Genomic DNA, 16,013 nt, shown 5'->3' with positions numbered 1-16,013 from the left:
AGCCCAGCTCACTGTGCACCTATCTGACCCGTACTTTGTTGGCTTGTCTGTGAGGATGTTCGGGCATCCTACTAAAGCATGTCTTGTAAAACCTTTATCTTTAAAACACTGTAATATTCTAATATTGGAATAACGGTGTGTAATTGTTTCAAGATTCTTTTACATGCTTTTCAAGAAGTTTGGATGTGCTGTTTGTGTAAGAGCTATTAGCATTTCAGCCGTTTGTTTCGTGTGTTATGTTGAATATGTTCTCATAAGATCCTGTTGTCCTGTTTTGGTTATACTAGATAGAAAATAGCACTGGTATCAAAACTTCATTGCTAAAACATCATCTGACAACCCTCAGCTCTTTTGAATACGATGATCTGTACAAACTCAGAATTCTACGTCACTCTGAATTCAAGATTGTACCCAATCTGTTCAAAGGCATCCACAGCAGTTGTTAGAAAACCTTTTTATGAAGGTGTCACTCTCACCCAGCAGGATGCTTGTAATGGCAGTGGGAAATGCTTGCACCCCAGCTTTCTGCTCCTGTTGGAGCCAGTGAGAGCTTTTAAGTTGTCCACCTCCTTGAAACTGGAATAATGCTCTTTATGTATCTGCATAGGACCCTAAGTGCCCATTTTAAGACCATTAGGCTAAAATTGTTAGATTCTTTATTTAGAGTGTTTAATTTCAGAGAGGTTGCACAGTGCAGGTGCCCCATGCTTTTTTATTCGTGCAATCACGCATCACACCAGCTGTGCTTTAACATGAATTCTAACTTTTTCTAATGTCTGTGCCTTTGTAGATTAAGTACAAGGAGAGCATCGGAAAAGGAACTCCAATTCCTGATCTCCCAGAAGTGAAACGTGTCAAGGAGACGCAGAAGCACATCAGCTCGGTAGTGGCCAATATTTTCTACTTACCTCTATGTAACCTCTCAGAGCTCAGCCTTCAGCCCCTGGTATTGTTTATGGGTATTTATGTTGTTGTTGAAAGGAGAACAGACCCCTTAAATCCCTATCTTCTGCAGCAGGAAGTTGAATTTTGCAGTAGTTTTACAGTTAAATCACTTCTCTGCATTATTTCTGTGACCACAGAAATTAAATAAAAAAACTCACAGAGGAGATTTTATTGTTCTGAAAAAAAATGGAGCAGAAAATTAAATTGGAGCCTCTTTTTGTAGTCAAAAATCCTGGCAACAGCTATAAATGGATAAAAGGTATTTGCTCTTCCCATATCTAGTTAACTGGAGATTCTAGTAATCAAACCCAGTTCTCCTGACTTTGAGCCATCGTTTCCTACAGCCTTACTTTGATCTCTGAATACAGAATTGAGGGAGAGTATGGTCGTTTGATTGTTGGTGCCATAGGATGAATGTCCTCTGATTCACTACTCCTAATGATAAGTAGTTTCACTCTTAGGCTTTTTAGGATAGCATCGATTTTTATAGCTCACTGGTGCATAGCAGTGCTTCATTTTTCTAATCTTCAGGCTACATCATTTGTTTTCCCATTCTGTGTATCCTTTATTTTTGTATTCTGATTCCTTGTTTCAATGACATCAAGTAGTGAAATGCAGTTTGCAATTATTTTATGAATGTTCAAGCACTGCTAGTGCATTTGTAATGTATTCCTCCGTGATGAGGTTTTAGACCAAGCATCTTCTATACCTCCTCTGTCATAGAAAATGCAATTTTTTAGTCAAACAGTTGTGGGTTAAGTTAAATAAATTTTACACAGAGGGTGGTGACGCACTGTTCACAGGTTGCCCAAGGAGGCTGTGGATGCCCCATCCCTGCAGGCATTCAAGGCCAGGCTGGATGTGGCTCTGGGCAGCCTGGGCTGCTGGTTGGTGACCCTGCACACAGCAGGGGGTTGGAGCTGGGTGAGCACTGTGGGCCTTTGCAACACAGGCCTTTCCATGATTATGTGCAATAGGAAAATAGGAGAACTAAGCCTCAGTGGTGTTTCTCACTTAAAACAACAGAAAATGCTGATTTTTCTGAAAGTAGAGATTGCAATGAAGTGGATTACACAACTAAGTGCAGCTGTTTGCTAACAAACAAAACTCTGGACATGTTCTCTGTCTGAGAAGCTGTACTATTACTATTCTTAAACTAAGATGTAGAGAAAAAAACACCTATATTTTATGCCAGATTAGCAGAGTAGTCAAATGTGTGTCCTATTATAGTGAAGTAATCCACCGACTTGAGCATGTTGAAGCTCCTAAATGTGGACATCGGGGTACTTTGCTCAAATCCACACTCAAAGTAATGTGCGTGTTTATATCTAAGATTGTATTTATCTGTTAACCAGGTGAAGTGCCTATCCAGGTGTTTTGCGGGTACTGGACAAAGGGACATATCTCATCTTTTGGGTGCTTGTATTCTGCAGGTCTTGTACAAAGAGGACCTGGGGACAGGTATCCCAACACCTGTTACTCCAGAAATAGAGAGAGTCAAACGCAATCAAGAACACATTAGCTCGGTATTTAAGAAAAAGATGATAACAATTCATTTTTGCATAACATCCTAACATGTACTCCTTTCTTATTCAGTGATTTAAAATCTCACCTCACCGCACTCCTTTCTTCTCTCTGGCAATATTTTTAACCCAGTTCTTCCACCTTTTTGTGCTTTAACTTTTTGGAGTGATTTACAACTTTACACGGGTTTCTTTTTAAGAGCCCAAACCTTTATAAGCTATGAAACCAATCTGGTGTTTGTTTTATCTTAACCCTTTATCTCCTATGATATATAGTAGCCATATTTACAGAATAATCAGCCACTTCTTTAATATTCACCTCTAGAACAAGCGTGCAATTAATGAAAAAGTGACCCTAACGCTAAACATAACTCGCAGAATAGTGAGATGTGATTATTTTGCTTGTGTTGAGTGCTGGTTTTTGTGTTGTTTCTTTGTTTGGTTGGGTTTTTTTGTACGGAAATTCTCTTGTACCTCATAGGTGTCATACAAAGAGGGCTTAGGGACAGGCATCCCAACCCCGGTCACTCCAGAGATGGAGAGAGTGAAACGCAACCAAGAGAACATTAGCTCGGTATTGCCCAATGAAGCAACCCCCGCCCCTGAGAGTGCAAATCCCATCCCTTTAACTGCTCCATATTAATTTCTTCTTCCAATTTGTTTAATGAATTTGAACAACCCTCTCCTTAATCAAGTCACTAAAACTTGCCAGTATCCTCATATTGTGGGTTTTTTTCCCCTCAGTCTAGCATAACTGCCATTAAATTATCCCAGCTGTGAGATTCAACTCTGATTTACTTAAATCAGCTCAGCAGTGACTTATTTCTTCTTCCCACTGATACAGTGACAGTGTGGGTGACTCCTGCGAAGCAAAGCTGATTCTTTTAACGCTCTTCAGACTCACCAAGCTGGTGCAGTGCTATAGCAAAACGAACTCTTAACACTTCCTGAAGCAAAGCAGACTAACGAGGCCAGAGCGTGTCTGCCTTTGCATGTTTTTGTTTGTTGGATGCTTTCTTGTATCCTACAGGTGTGTATAAGGAAACCTGGTGGCATCCCTGTGTCACTGTGATGTGAATAATGGAGAAAATTGCACAAGTGGGGGGAAATGTCTGTAGTAATGCATTTCTATCCAGAATTGTTGCTGTTTCTGACCCATTCCAGTCAAGTTGCCGTGCACAATTTAAGTGTTCCACTTCATGACTTTGTTGTTTATTTGTTTCAATTGCAGTGACTCAGGGCTGATCTTGACTGTAACACAACAGATGCAAAGTTCAGACCTGAACTGATGACATTTGTAGTAAAGTTCAGAGAAGCCCCAATAGTCACACTTCGTGTGCTACATTTAATTCACTCTATGATCATCACTTCTGTCTTTCATACTCGTGAGGGAAAGCTGACCATTAAGATCTTTTGTTTAAGTACTGTTTAAGGACTGAATTCCTTGTGGAAGGAGGCAGGACTGCAGAAATGTTTGCCCTTAGCTGATTATTTTATTGACTTTTCTCTATTAGCTTTTGAACAAGGCTGATAAAACTATATTTTTCATACTTGGAGGTTTCTCTGTACTCACTTTCTCTCCTTCTCTCTCTCTCTCTCCTTGCCCCATCCTTCTCCTTTCCTTTTTTTCCTTACAAACCCCCCACAAACCAAACAAACCCCACTTCCCTGCTGCCACACAGGTGTTATACAGAGAGGGGCTGGGAGTTGGAACCCCAGTGCCTGTGACCCCTGAGATGGAGAGGGTCAAACGCAACCAGGAAATCTTTAGCTCGGTACTCTTCCCTACTTGCAGAAATACGGTCCCTTAACTTCATTTCAGAAGAACCTTCTAACACCTCTGTAAATGTTCTGAGCTCTGCAGATAACTTACAGTGAACACCCCCGTTCTGCTGTTAAAATTCAGTCTTCCTTACATTGTCAGCAAAAATATTATAAGTTTTTTCTAATAATTGTCACATTTAATGCTTCACGTCCTTCAAGTTTTGTGAGTTTTATTTCCTTAAAAAATGCCTGCTTCCTCCGTTTGCTTAATTCCATTCTTCTGACGCTTTATTCCTGGGACCATTCAGGAGCTCGGAAGCCTTCCCCTGGATTGATCACAAGTGTTACCTCGTTTCCAGTTCCTAACATTTCCCTCTTTCTAGTGAATGTAGCAGGCATCCAAACTAACTGTGCTGCTCTGCCCCCCTCGGATACAGTCTGTATGTTATACTTTTTTACGCTGCTGTGTTACCATACAGGTGTTGTACAAAGAGGATGTGGGGATGGGAACCCCCACCCCTGTCACTCCCGAGATTGAGAGAGTCAGACGCAATCAAGAACACGTTAGCTCGGTATCTGTACTCTGAAAAGGAGAAAATTCCCTTCTGATCTAGTTAAAAATAATTATAACTCTAAGAGTTACCCTTGTTCCCCTGTAATCAACTGACTCCACAGCCAGTGTCCCATTCCCCTTCTTTTGGTTATTTTTCCTACATAACGGATACTTACCACATTTCTATTCCTTGGTTTTGATTAATGCTCTTAATGATGGCAACTTTTAGATTCTGTGTTTCAATCTGTCTTCATTATTATTTTTTCTTTACTCTGAACATTTATTTTCTTTACCATCTGCTTTTCCTTTCAATAATCACTTCAATCCTTGGTTCTTGGTTTGACTGTACTGTGTGATAAAACAAAGCTGCCAGTGCTCTGATGCACTGTGGGATGAGCTCAGTGCCCTGATAGGTGTTGGTGACATTGATGGGTGGGGGTGAAGAGAGCAAAGATTGTACCTCTGTTCCTTTCTCGTCGTCCTTCTCACTTTGTTCTTTGAGGATGTTTTACCATGGCTGCCCAATGGCAGCACCCAGGCCTGCAGCCATGATGGAACCAGTTGGGCTGGGTGCAGAAAACCACAGCACTGGGCTGTTCTGTATGGAGAGGAGGGTTACAAGCAAAGCAGGAGAGCACTACTTTCCCATTTCTGTTTTTTTTTCTTTAATTCCTATTTTTTGCCCATGGCTGCCCAGAGAAACACCTCTCTTGTGTTCCCCTCTGTCTCTCAGCCAGCAGGGTGTTACTGTTGTGTCCTTGTTGCTCTCCATTCCTTTTCTCACGGCCGTGTTGTCCACAGGTGATGTACAAAGAGAATGTGGGGATGGGAACCCCCACCCCTGTCACTCCTGAGATTGAGAGAGTCAGACGCAATCAAGAACACATTAGCTCGGTATCTTTCAGTTGGAAGTGAATTCCCTCTTGACCTATTTAAAAATAATTATAACTCTAAGAGTTACCCTTTTTCCCCTGTAATCAACTGACACCACAGCCAGTGTCCCATTCCCCTTCTTTGGGTCCTTTTTTCCTACATAATGGTTACTTATCACCTTTGTATTCCTCTGTTTTGAGTAGTTCTGTTAATTATGGTACCTTCCAGAGTCTGTGTTCAAATATTTTCTTTTTCCTTTACTCTGAGCACTTATTTTCTTTACCATCTGATTTTCCTTTCAATAATCACTTCAATCCTTGCTTCTTTTGCTATTTTTTTTTCCTCCTGGTTGTACTGTGTGTTAAAACAAATCAGTGCTCTGATGCAGACTGTGGGATGAGCTCAGTGCCCTGATAGGTGTTGGTGATGTCAGTGGGTGGGGGTGAAGGGAGCAAAGATTGTTCCTTTGTTCCTTTTCATTGTCCTTCTCACCTTGTTCTTTGAGGAGTTCATTACCATGGCTGCCCAATGGCAGCAGCCAGGCCTGTAGCCATGCTGGGACCAGTTGGGCTGGGTGCACACCACAGCTCTGGGCTGTTCTGCAGGGTGAGAAGGGTTATAAGTAATGTAGGAGAGCACTGCTTTTTAACTGCTGTAGGTTTGGGGGTTTTTTATTAATCCACCTGTTTTGCAGCCCAGAGAAACACCTCTCTTGTGTTCCCCTCTGTCTCTCAGCCAGCAGGGTGTTACTGTTGTCTCCTTGTTACTCTCCATTCCTTTTCTCACGGCCGTGTTGTCCACAGGTGATGTACAAAGAGAATGTGGGGATGGGAACCCCCACCCCTGTCACTCCTGAGATTGAGAGAGTCAGACGCAATCAAGAACACGTTAGCTCGGTATCTTTCAGTTGGAAAAGAAGAAAATTCCCTTGTGGTTTGATAAAAATAATGTTAACACCCAGAGTTGCCCTTGTTCACCTGCAATCAGCTGACACCAAAAGCAGTGTCCCATTCCCCTTGTTTTAGTGCTGTTTCCTACATAATGGTTACTTACCACATTTTTATTCCGTGGTTCTGATTAATTCTCTTAATAACGGTAACTTTTTGATTCTTTGTTCCAGTCCTTTTTTACTCTAAACGTTGGTTTTCTTCCCCACCTGCTTTTCCTTTCATTAATCACTTCAATCCTTGGTTCTTGGTTGGTTTGGTTTTTCCTGCTGGTTTTGCTGTGTATTGAAACAAAGCTGTCAGTGCTCTGATACAGACTGTGGGATGAGCTCAGTGCCCTGATAGGTGTTGGTGACGTTGATGGGTGGAGGTGAAGAGAGCAAAGATCATTCCTTTGTTCCTTTTCATTGTCCTTCTCACATTGTTCTTTGAGGATGTTTTACCATGGCTGCCCAATGGCAGCACTCAGGCCTGTAGCCATGATGGAACCAGTTGGGCTGGGTGCACAAAACCACAGCACTGTGCTGTTCTGTATGGATAGGAGGGTTGCAGGCAAGGCAGGAGAGCACTGCTTTTCCATGTCTAGGGGGGTTTTTAATGTGTTTTGCAGCGGAGAAAAACACCTCTCTTGTGTTCCACTTGGTCTCAGCCAGCAGGGTGTTACTGTTGTCTTCTTGTTGCTCTCCATTCCTTTTCTCACGCCGTGTTGTCCACAGGTGATGTACAAAGAGAATGTGGGGATGGGAACCCCCACCCCTGTCACTCCTGAGATTGAGAGAGTCAGACGCAATCAAGAACACGTTAGCTCGGTATCTTTCAGTTGGAAAAGAAGAAAATTCCCTTGTGGTTTGATAAAAATAATGTTAACACCCAGAATTGCCCTTGTTCACCTGTATCAGCTGACACCAAAAGCAGTGTCCCACTCCCCTTGTTTTAGTGCTGTTTCCTACATAATGGTTACTTACCATGTTTTTATCCCCCTTTTGATTAATTCTCTTAATGATGGTAACTTTTTGATTCTTTGTTCCAGTCCTTTTCTTTTTCACTCTGAACGTTGGTTTTCTTCCCCACCTGCTTTTCCTTTCATTAATCACTTCAATCCTTGGTTCTTGATTGATTTTTTCCTTATTGCTCTCCATTCCTTTCCTCACGGCCGTGTTGTCCACAGGTGATGTACAAAGAGAATGTGGGGATGGGAACCCCCACCCCTGTCACTCCTGAGATTGAGAGAGTCAGACGCAATCAAGAACACATTAGCTCGGTATCTGCAGTCTGGAAAGCTGAAACCTCCCCTTTGACGCTTCTTTCCTCTCCCATCTCTTATAATCAACCTACAAAGGAATTTCCTTTTCCCTTTGACACTTTTTTTCCCTGTGTAATCATTACTTACATCATTCTCGTTCTTCTGCTTTGGTCTCACAATCTTAATGATAATAACTTCTGGGTCCCACCATTCTTTTGGCTCTGATCACCTTTTAGAGCTTTTTTGTTCTTAAGCTATATCAGGTTTTTCCTTCTGTTAATCACTTCAGTCCTCAGCTTTGCCTCCTGTGGGTTTTCTCCTGATTTTTTTTCTCCTTTCCCTTTAAAACTGAACTATTTGTGGTGTGATTCCAGCCAGTGGGAATGAGCTCTGCATAACGGTGCTCTGACAAGGGCCGGTTTAACCTGCTCTGCGTGTGCTGCTTTTGAATGGGTAACTGAAACAGGGTTATTCCTTAGTTCCTTTTTGGTTCTGTTTGTGGCCTTCTTCCCTTAGGAAGTCTTCATCTACTATAGCAGAGAGGTTTTCTTCAAAGCCCTGAGAATCAAACTCTTTGCAAAGTGTGTCATTGTTTTGAGGAAGGTTTCAAGTTTTCATTCCAAGCTTTGGCTCAGGGCAGCCTTGAGTAACACTCAGCCTCTTTTCCCACTAAGCTGCGTGCTGTGCTGTTTGCCCGCTCCTGATGGTGTTTTAACAAAGCCGTGTTACCCACAGGTGTTGTACAAGGAGGAGCTGGGGACAGGGACCCCAATACCAGTCACTCCTGAGGTCGAGAGAGTCAAACGCAATCAAGAACACATCAGCTCGGTACTTGGTGGGGGAAAAGCTGTGTTCCCCTTAACTCCACATCAACTGAACTTTTTAATCTATATTAAAAACAGAACGTCTCCTCTCCTTCCTTCCACATAATCAGTTTAATCAAGTTAAAAAACCGTCCTTCCTCTTTCACTGTATTTCCCAGTCTTACTTACGTTCCACTTCTTCACATGCGTAATTATTTACATGATCCTCAATGTCTTTAACCATTTTTACTCCCTGTTTCAACTTCCTTTAACATAAACTTGTGTGTTGTGTTGGTTTTTTTGTAATTGCTTTCCCACTGTAGTGCTCCTGTCGTGGAATCAGGAGGATTCCAGCAGGCTCCACCATGGAGATACATCTGTTCAGTGCTACTTTGACAGCTTCTGGGTTGGGTTTGTTGTAGCTGTAAGATAAAGGCACGGACACGTTTGCCGTCAGACCCTATGGGTGTAATCGAAGCCTTCAGGGCAGCTTCTAGGGCACGGGAGAGCAGATGACAATCCACCAGACTCAGCTCTTTGGCTTTGTGTGGGATGTGATTATTTCTGTGCTCTGATTTCTTCTGGATGCTTCTTGTTGCTGTGCAGGTGTTGTACAAAGAGAGCGTGGGGATGGGGACCCCCACCCCCGTCACTCCAGAGATGGAGAGGGTCAAACGCAACCAAGAGATCTGTAGCTCGGTACTTCACCAAGAAAAAAACGCATCCTTTAACTCTATTGAAACAAACAACTTAACAGCTTTAATAAGTGGGTGTTGTGACACTTACTGGAAATCGTGCTGACCCTGGCTCTAAAGCAGTTTAAATAAGCAATCACTTCTTACCGCGGCTTACTGTGGTTTACAGTGACTGTGTTAACTTGGTGCAGTTTTATTGGTCGTAAGGCTTAATTTAATAATCCTAATCCTAAGAACTGACAATAAACAGAGGTCCTTTATTTTCTCTGCAGCGCTGATGGAATTTATAATAATTGAAATACCTGTAACATCCTCAGCACAGTGCTTTGCAGTCTCATTTACAGTACTTATCTATTGGGTCATCACCCAACACCAGACTTGACTTCTCTACTAAAATATTGCTGTGTACCTTGAAACAAACCTACAGTACCTCAGCCCTGTGATAGTAAATACAAGGAAAAGATGCTTTTGTGTTTACAGAGAGCTGCTTGCTTATTGTTGGCTCCTTTTCTTATGTCTCATAGGTGTTATATAAGGAGAACATAGGGAAAGCCACCCCAACCCCTGTGACTCCTGAGATGGAGAGAGTCAAACGCAATCAAGAGATCATTAGCTCGGTACTCTTACAGGAACCCAATTCCTAAAGACCTGATGTGTTTAACACACAGTAGCAGTTTTACTGACCTGTGCTTCCTAACTCTTAAAACACCACCCTGTCAGGTAGCATGAACAACCCAGTTTGTGCCTGCAAACGAGTTGTAATTTCTCCTCTCCTGTTTAACACCGTCCAAAGCAGAATTTAACTAGAATGGTTTGACCTCTGATTTATTATTATTTTTTAATGGACTTGTCTCTTTGCAGTTTTAACTATCTTTTGTTTTAACTATCTCTTGTAACTATCTTGCTTCTACACACGGTTGATAATGGATTAATGGTTGATAATGGATTAATGGCAACACTCCCATTGCTTCTGTCAGGAACCACGTTGGCCCCAGATCTAACCCCTTTGAGGTGTAATAACCCAGGAGCTGTTACTGTATGTGGTTGTTTGTGGTTTCTGTGCTGGTGGAAGTACGTTCTTAATGACATTTGGATACTCCCTTGTATCCTATAGGTTTTGTACAAAGAAAATGTGGGGAAGGTGACCCCAACACCAATCACTCCAGAGATGGAGAGAGTCAAACGCAATCAAGAAATCATTAGCTCGGTACCTTCAAAATACAGATTTTTTTCCCCCTTTGCGTCTACAGTAATGTTAATCAAGTAACATTCTAACTGTACTCAACTTTAATGTAGAAAATAGATAGATTTGTTTCTGTGAGTTAATCTCTCCCTTTCTAAAACAAACTTGACTTCAGTGTTAACATTCTGATCCAAAGGTGTAGGAGCTTTCTACAGCTCGGTTCGTCTCACTTGGGCTCTATCCAGCCAACGCCAGCACTGATGGCCCTGGGGGAAGCAGCACTCAGCTCCATCTCTGTGCTGTGTCTGTAAGCTGTTGTTGTCCTTTCCTTGACTTCAATGGGAGAAAACCCAACCCCAAAACCAAACATGCCACGGGGAAAGCCCCACCTCTGAGATTGTATTGCTTGAGGTGGTACCAGGGATGTTTCTGGGTAGGACACCTCCCAGTCAGGGTTTGGGCACAGAGGGGTCATAACCAGCAGGGTGGCTGTCACAGTCCTTAGTTCTTGGGGTCACGGTGGCTTCCTTGAGCCCATGGAGCCAAGGTTGCAGCTGTAGCTGGATAGAGCCCTTCATTTTAACCCAAACAATCAGTTGTAACCAGCTTCTCTTTTCCAGTTCATTTTTCTTACCCCTCCCACTAGCTTTAGGCGTTTGGCTTTTTGCAGTGATCCGTCCCGTAACCTGCCATTCCTGTTTTGAATTCTGATAACTGAGTGACTCCCTGTGTCTGAATCCTTCTGAATGCTCTTGGCTTTTAATGTGAGATGCCGGATACGTGTTCTGTATCCCACAGGTGTGGTACAAAGAGAACTTGGGGCGAGCAACCCCCACCCCTATCACTCCTGAGATGGAGAGAGTGAAACGCAATCAAGAACAGATTAGCTCGGTATCGTCTGCAAGGTGTAAAGGGGCTGAGATAGAGACGTTGTTCTCTTTCTGAATGACTGACTTAAGGTTGCCTGGTTTTTATTTAACACTCTAATTTTTCCCCTTGGACGTAGAAAATAATTATAACGGTAAATTATAGTTTGCAAATATTTTTACTCACTTTTTAATATTTTTCCTCACTTATTTTTTTCCCTGTTGTAACAAATGGTGTTGATTCGAGAACCAGCCTTTGCAGCTGTGATCTGTGCACTTGTGACGTTGGGTTGCTTTGTGGTCTGTAGGTTGTGTACAAGGAAGGCTTAGGGAAGGCGACCCCCACACCGGTCACTCCCGAGATGGAGCGAGTCAAACGCAACCAGGAACAAATTAGCTCGGTACTGAGGAAGATACCTGCCTTAGGTTAACAATAACCTTTGTGAAGAGAATCCACTTCTAATTCAGCCCCATTCTCTCCCTGTGTTCCGTGTTTTTGCCTCCGTATTTCCCGTTTTCTCCCTTTTGCTCAAGAAAATAGTTAACTTCTTAGCAGCTTTATTTATTTCCCAAGATCTGTCCCTGCAGTGCTGACTATGCTTACACAGTAACACCGCCAGCACCGTGAGCTGCTGGGTTGCCTGTTATGACCTGTATGTGCGTTCTGTGCTCTGTAGGTGTTGTACAAAGAACACCTTGCGAAAGGAACCCCAACACCCATGACCCCAGAGATGGAGAGAGCAAAGCGCAACCAAGAGAACATCAGCTCAGTAAGTCCTGCAGTAGATGAAAGATATGAACTGAATTAGTATGGGAGTCCTTCCCTTCCCCTCTTCCCTTCTTCCTTATTCCCCCTCCCCCTCTCCCTTCCTTTTCCCCCCTTCCCTCCCTCCACTCTCTCCCTTACTCCCCTCTCTCTTCCTCCTCTCCATTCCTTCCTGCCTTCCTCCCTCCCTCTTCTGTTTTTTCTCCCCCCCCATTACCTTGCACTCACTTCCTTTTTCTATCTGCAGGTCCTTTACTCAGACAGCTTCCGTAAACAGGTTCAAGGCAAAGCTGCTTATGTTCTGGACACACCTGAAATGCGGCGTGTGCGGGAGACACAGAAACACATCTCGACAGTAAGGGCACTTCAGTGAAGGTCTGCTCCTTAAAAGCTTTGTTCCAAGATGCAGCAGGGTTGCCTTCTTGGGGACGATACGTGTTTATCAGTAACAGACCAGTTATACCTCAGTGAAAGCCAACCTTCAGAAGGGCACTGGCCCATCTGCAAGGAGCACAATTGAGAGTAGCAGGAAACAAGCAGGACTGAGATTGTGTTTTCCATTACAGGTGAAATACCATGAAGATTTTGAGAAAAACAAAGGTACTTTCACCCCTGTAGTCACTGACCCCATAACTGAACGTGTGAAGAAGAACATGCAGGACTTCAGTGACATCAGCTATAGGGGCATTCAGAGACGAGTGGTAGAAATGGAGCAGAAGCGCGTGGACCAGGACCAGGAGAATCTGACAGGTAACTGCACCACTTCACTGACACAGAATGAAACTGCGCCACTTCATTGACACAGAATGAAACTGCGCCACTTCATTGACACAAAACACAAGGGGACCTTGAAAAATAGTTTTATTAATTTAAGCTCAACAGTAACTTATACTGACCATTAACTGAAGCTGGTGGTCTTATCAAAGCCTTCTCTGCCTCTCCCCTCCCTATGGCTTTTGTGTAGCAGATACCAGGCTTGGATTGTCATTTCTTATTTGTATTTTTAAGAAGTTCACCTCACATTTTTCACCAATCACATCTCTGTCCTACAGCCTTGATAAGCATCAATTATCAGCTCCTGCTTTCCTTTCCCCTGTGTGTTTTTACTCCCACTTAGGAGGGCTCTGTGCTGCTCTGGCCCTCCAGGACATGCCTGGGCTCCAGCTCCTCAGTCATTTCTCTTGCAGGTCTTCGTGTATGGCGCACAAATCCTGGCTCCGTCTTTGACTATGACCCTGCAGAGGACAACATTCAGTCCCGGAGCTTACACATGATCTCAGGTTGGGTCCGCTCTGTGCAAATCCAACAGCAAAGCTAACTGCTCGGGGACACTGAAGTACAGTTCCAAGTCTTTCTCTGTGCAAGAATGCAAGTACAGGCTAACGTGCTTATTGCAAGTGCTCCCCTGGCACAGGGCTGTACAGGATGCACAGCCCCACACACTGACAGCACAGCTGCTTGCCTGTAACACTGCCTCCTTTTTAGCTCCCCAAATGCTGTACCTCAGTTCTCTTCCCTACTCATTGCTGGAGAGATGTGTACAGCGTGGGGCCATCATGTTGTTCTGGGGCAGCTGGGCAAGGGAAGCAAGTAGTCACTTACTTGGGTACAGACTTTGGATCTAGCAAGCACAAGAGAAGATTGGGAAAAGAACAAATCTGGATATTAGAAAGAAAAGGAACTTCAGCATAGCGGCTTTTAAAAGCACTTCCAATACCACTGATTAACCATGAACAGACGGATGAAGCCATGCTCTGTCCCATTAACTTAGTAAAGCCCAGTAACTGCTTCTGCTCCATCTCTTCCACTTTGACAGTCTGGTTTCCTCCTTGCAGTCCAGGCGCAGCGCCGCAGCCGGGAGCACTCCCGCTCTGCCAGCGCCCTGAGCATCAGCGGGGGGGATGAGAAGTCAGAGCCCTCGGAGGGGGTGAATCAGCACCTGTCCTACTACAGCAATGGAGGCTTCTTTACCACCACCACCACAGGTATGGGAACCTGACAGCCTGGGGCAGCACTCAGTGCTGGCTCACAGCAGGAGCACACAAGTGCTGAGCTGTGGCCCTGACCAACTGCAGCTGTAGTGCTGTGGATAAAGGGCAGGTTTAATCACCACCCGCCCCATCCCAGTATCCTTAATCAGAGCAACTCTGCTCCCCCACCAGTACGAGCATTAACTGTAAACATTTTGTTTCCTTTCATAGTGGGTTATAAACATGCTAAGACCATAGAGCTGCCGCAGCAAAGGTCAGCATCTGTTGCCACTCAGCAAACCACTGTGTCATCTGTTCCTTCCCACCCATCCACTGCTGGGGTAAGTAGCTCTGGGTCACTGCACTGCCCAGCTCACGGCAGTCAGAGGGCAGGGCTGGTATTCATCCAGGACAGACTAGAAAAACCCACAGGCTGATGTTTGCTGCAAAACCAGCTGCAGGTGCAGCAGCTCCATGAATGGTACCTTTAGCTGATCTGGAGAGCTGAAATTTACACAGCCCCCCTCCCATCACCATGCAGTAGGTCAGACCCTGCAGCTGTGCCTGGAGCCAACCGGAGCTGGCTAATTGTTTCAACAGTGGTGCTCCAATACATTCTGACAAGGTTTGGTCCAGCTAAAGAATCAAGGCACAAAGGCACGAGGTGGGGGGCTGGCTGCCCCTCCCAGAACCAAGAAAGAACACAAACAGGAAACAATATCTTATAAAAACAATATTTTCAATGAAATTCTTTGATCAGAAACCAGGATATTTAAAAGCCCAGCCAAAACTACCACCACTGGTGGTACTTCTCAGTACTGCCATCAGTCACAGCTTCATCTGCCCTCCACTTAGCTTGGCTCTGACCAAAACCTAACAGCAGTGTTACGAACAACTCTTAATTTCTCCCTCTGTTCCAATTAACAGAAGACATACCGGGCTATGTATGACTACACAGCAGCCGATGCTGATGAGGTTTCCTTCAAAGATGGTGACACAATCGTCAACGTGCAAGCCATTGATGAAGGCTGGATGTATGGGACCGTGCAGAGAACGGGCAAGACAGGCATGCTGCCAGCCAACTACGTGGAGGCCGTGTGAGCCAGGAACAGAGCGGTGCCTTCCCCAGGCACAGCCACCTCCCACCATCAGCAGAACTTCCTAACGCCAAAGCACCACATCATCTTCCACAGCAATTGGTAGTGCCCTACAAACCCAACACCTTTCTGAAATGGCCTGTCTTCATTTATAGTATTTACGTATCCAATACCATCAAAATGTTTTAAACGATGCCAAAGCTTTCGATCCTGTACTGGAGAGTCTTGACTACCAACCCTGACTTCATTCATTCTCCCATAAGGAGAATCTCTGTGGGCTGTTCTGAACCATTTCAACAAACCTATTATTTGTTTTCCATGTGAGCTTAGGATCTCAACCCAAAGTTTATCTGGAGGGGAGGTGGTAAAAAAGAAGGGGAAATCTCACAAAGCAAAAGCCTCTTCTGTCTGCTTGCTGAGCTCTTTATGCAGGTGTTTTTCGTGCAACTGCTCTGGGGTCAAAAGTTGTTACCTGTAAATTAGTGACTAAATAAAGCTCCTGTTTCCGCAGCATGTCTGAAGCTTTACTTCACTCTGAAGAGGGGGGGAATCTGTCTTACAACAATCCTGCCTCATTCTGAAAGAGAGCAGATCCAGGATGTGCAGCTTTAACCCACAGCTTGTTGTGATGTACACAGCCAGCAAGGAAAACACTTCTCACAGGGGATTCAGAATAGCAAAGCTAGAATGTAAGTTACACTCTTCAATTTCTGAGCCACACACATAGGGCATGAATGGGATCCTGCTGCTCAGATACTCCCCGGTTTTTGCTGCCCTTCACCCCA

The 16,013-nt window shown here is 44.1% G+C and overlaps 1 protein-coding gene across 50 annotated transcripts in view; it reads left to right on the top strand.

Moving 5' to 3' along the window:
* The window catches only part of NEB (nebulin), a 111,522-nt gene extending 95,784 nt beyond the window's left edge, over nt 1–15,738 (top strand). For 17 of the 50 annotated variants that reach the window (XM_085552092.1, XM_085552136.1, XM_085552138.1 and 14 more), the window contains 17 exons: nt 791–883; nt 2,379–2,471; nt 2,950–3,042; nt 4,712–4,804; nt 8,584–8,676; nt 9,258–9,350; nt 9,871–9,963; nt 10,461–10,553; nt 11,328–11,420; nt 11,704–11,796; nt 12,073–12,165; nt 12,409–12,516; nt 12,728–12,911; nt 13,349–13,441; nt 13,997–14,146; nt 14,363–14,472; nt 15,059–15,738. In XM_085552092.1, the coding sequence (XP_085408218.1) occupies nt 791–883; nt 2,379–2,471; nt 2,950–3,042; nt 4,712–4,804; nt 8,584–8,676; nt 9,258–9,350; nt 9,871–9,963; nt 10,461–10,553; nt 11,328–11,420; nt 11,704–11,796; nt 12,073–12,165; nt 12,409–12,516; nt 12,728–12,911; nt 13,349–13,441; nt 13,997–14,146; nt 14,363–14,472; nt 15,059–15,232 (1,842 nt within the window). In that variant the 3' untranslated portion in view covers nt 15,233–15,738. Of the gene's footprint in view, nt 1–790; nt 884–2,378; nt 2,472–2,949; nt 3,043–4,150; nt 4,244–4,711; nt 4,805–5,586; nt 5,680–7,773; nt 7,867–8,583; nt 8,677–9,257; nt 9,351–9,870; nt 9,964–10,460; nt 10,554–11,327; nt 11,421–11,703; nt 11,797–12,072; nt 12,166–12,408; nt 12,517–12,727; nt 12,912–13,348; nt 13,442–13,996; nt 14,147–14,362; nt 14,473–15,058 lie in introns of all 50 variants that reach the window. The other 33 variants (XM_085552096.1, XM_085552100.1, XM_085552118.1 and 30 more) reach the window with 29 other exon arrangements.
* The last annotated feature ends 275 nt before the right edge of the window (nt 15,739–16,013 follow it).

This window comes from Coturnix japonica, chromosome 7 (genome assembly GCF_054131305.1).
Source record: "Coturnix japonica strain WE chromosome 7, WE-NBRP24, whole genome shotgun sequence".
In the NCBI taxonomy this organism is placed as follows: domain Eukaryota; kingdom Metazoa; phylum Chordata; class Aves; order Galliformes; family Phasianidae; genus Coturnix; species Coturnix japonica.
The sequence above is the reverse complement of the archived record's forward strand: the minus strand, read 5'-3'. Positions and strand labels throughout refer to the sequence as shown.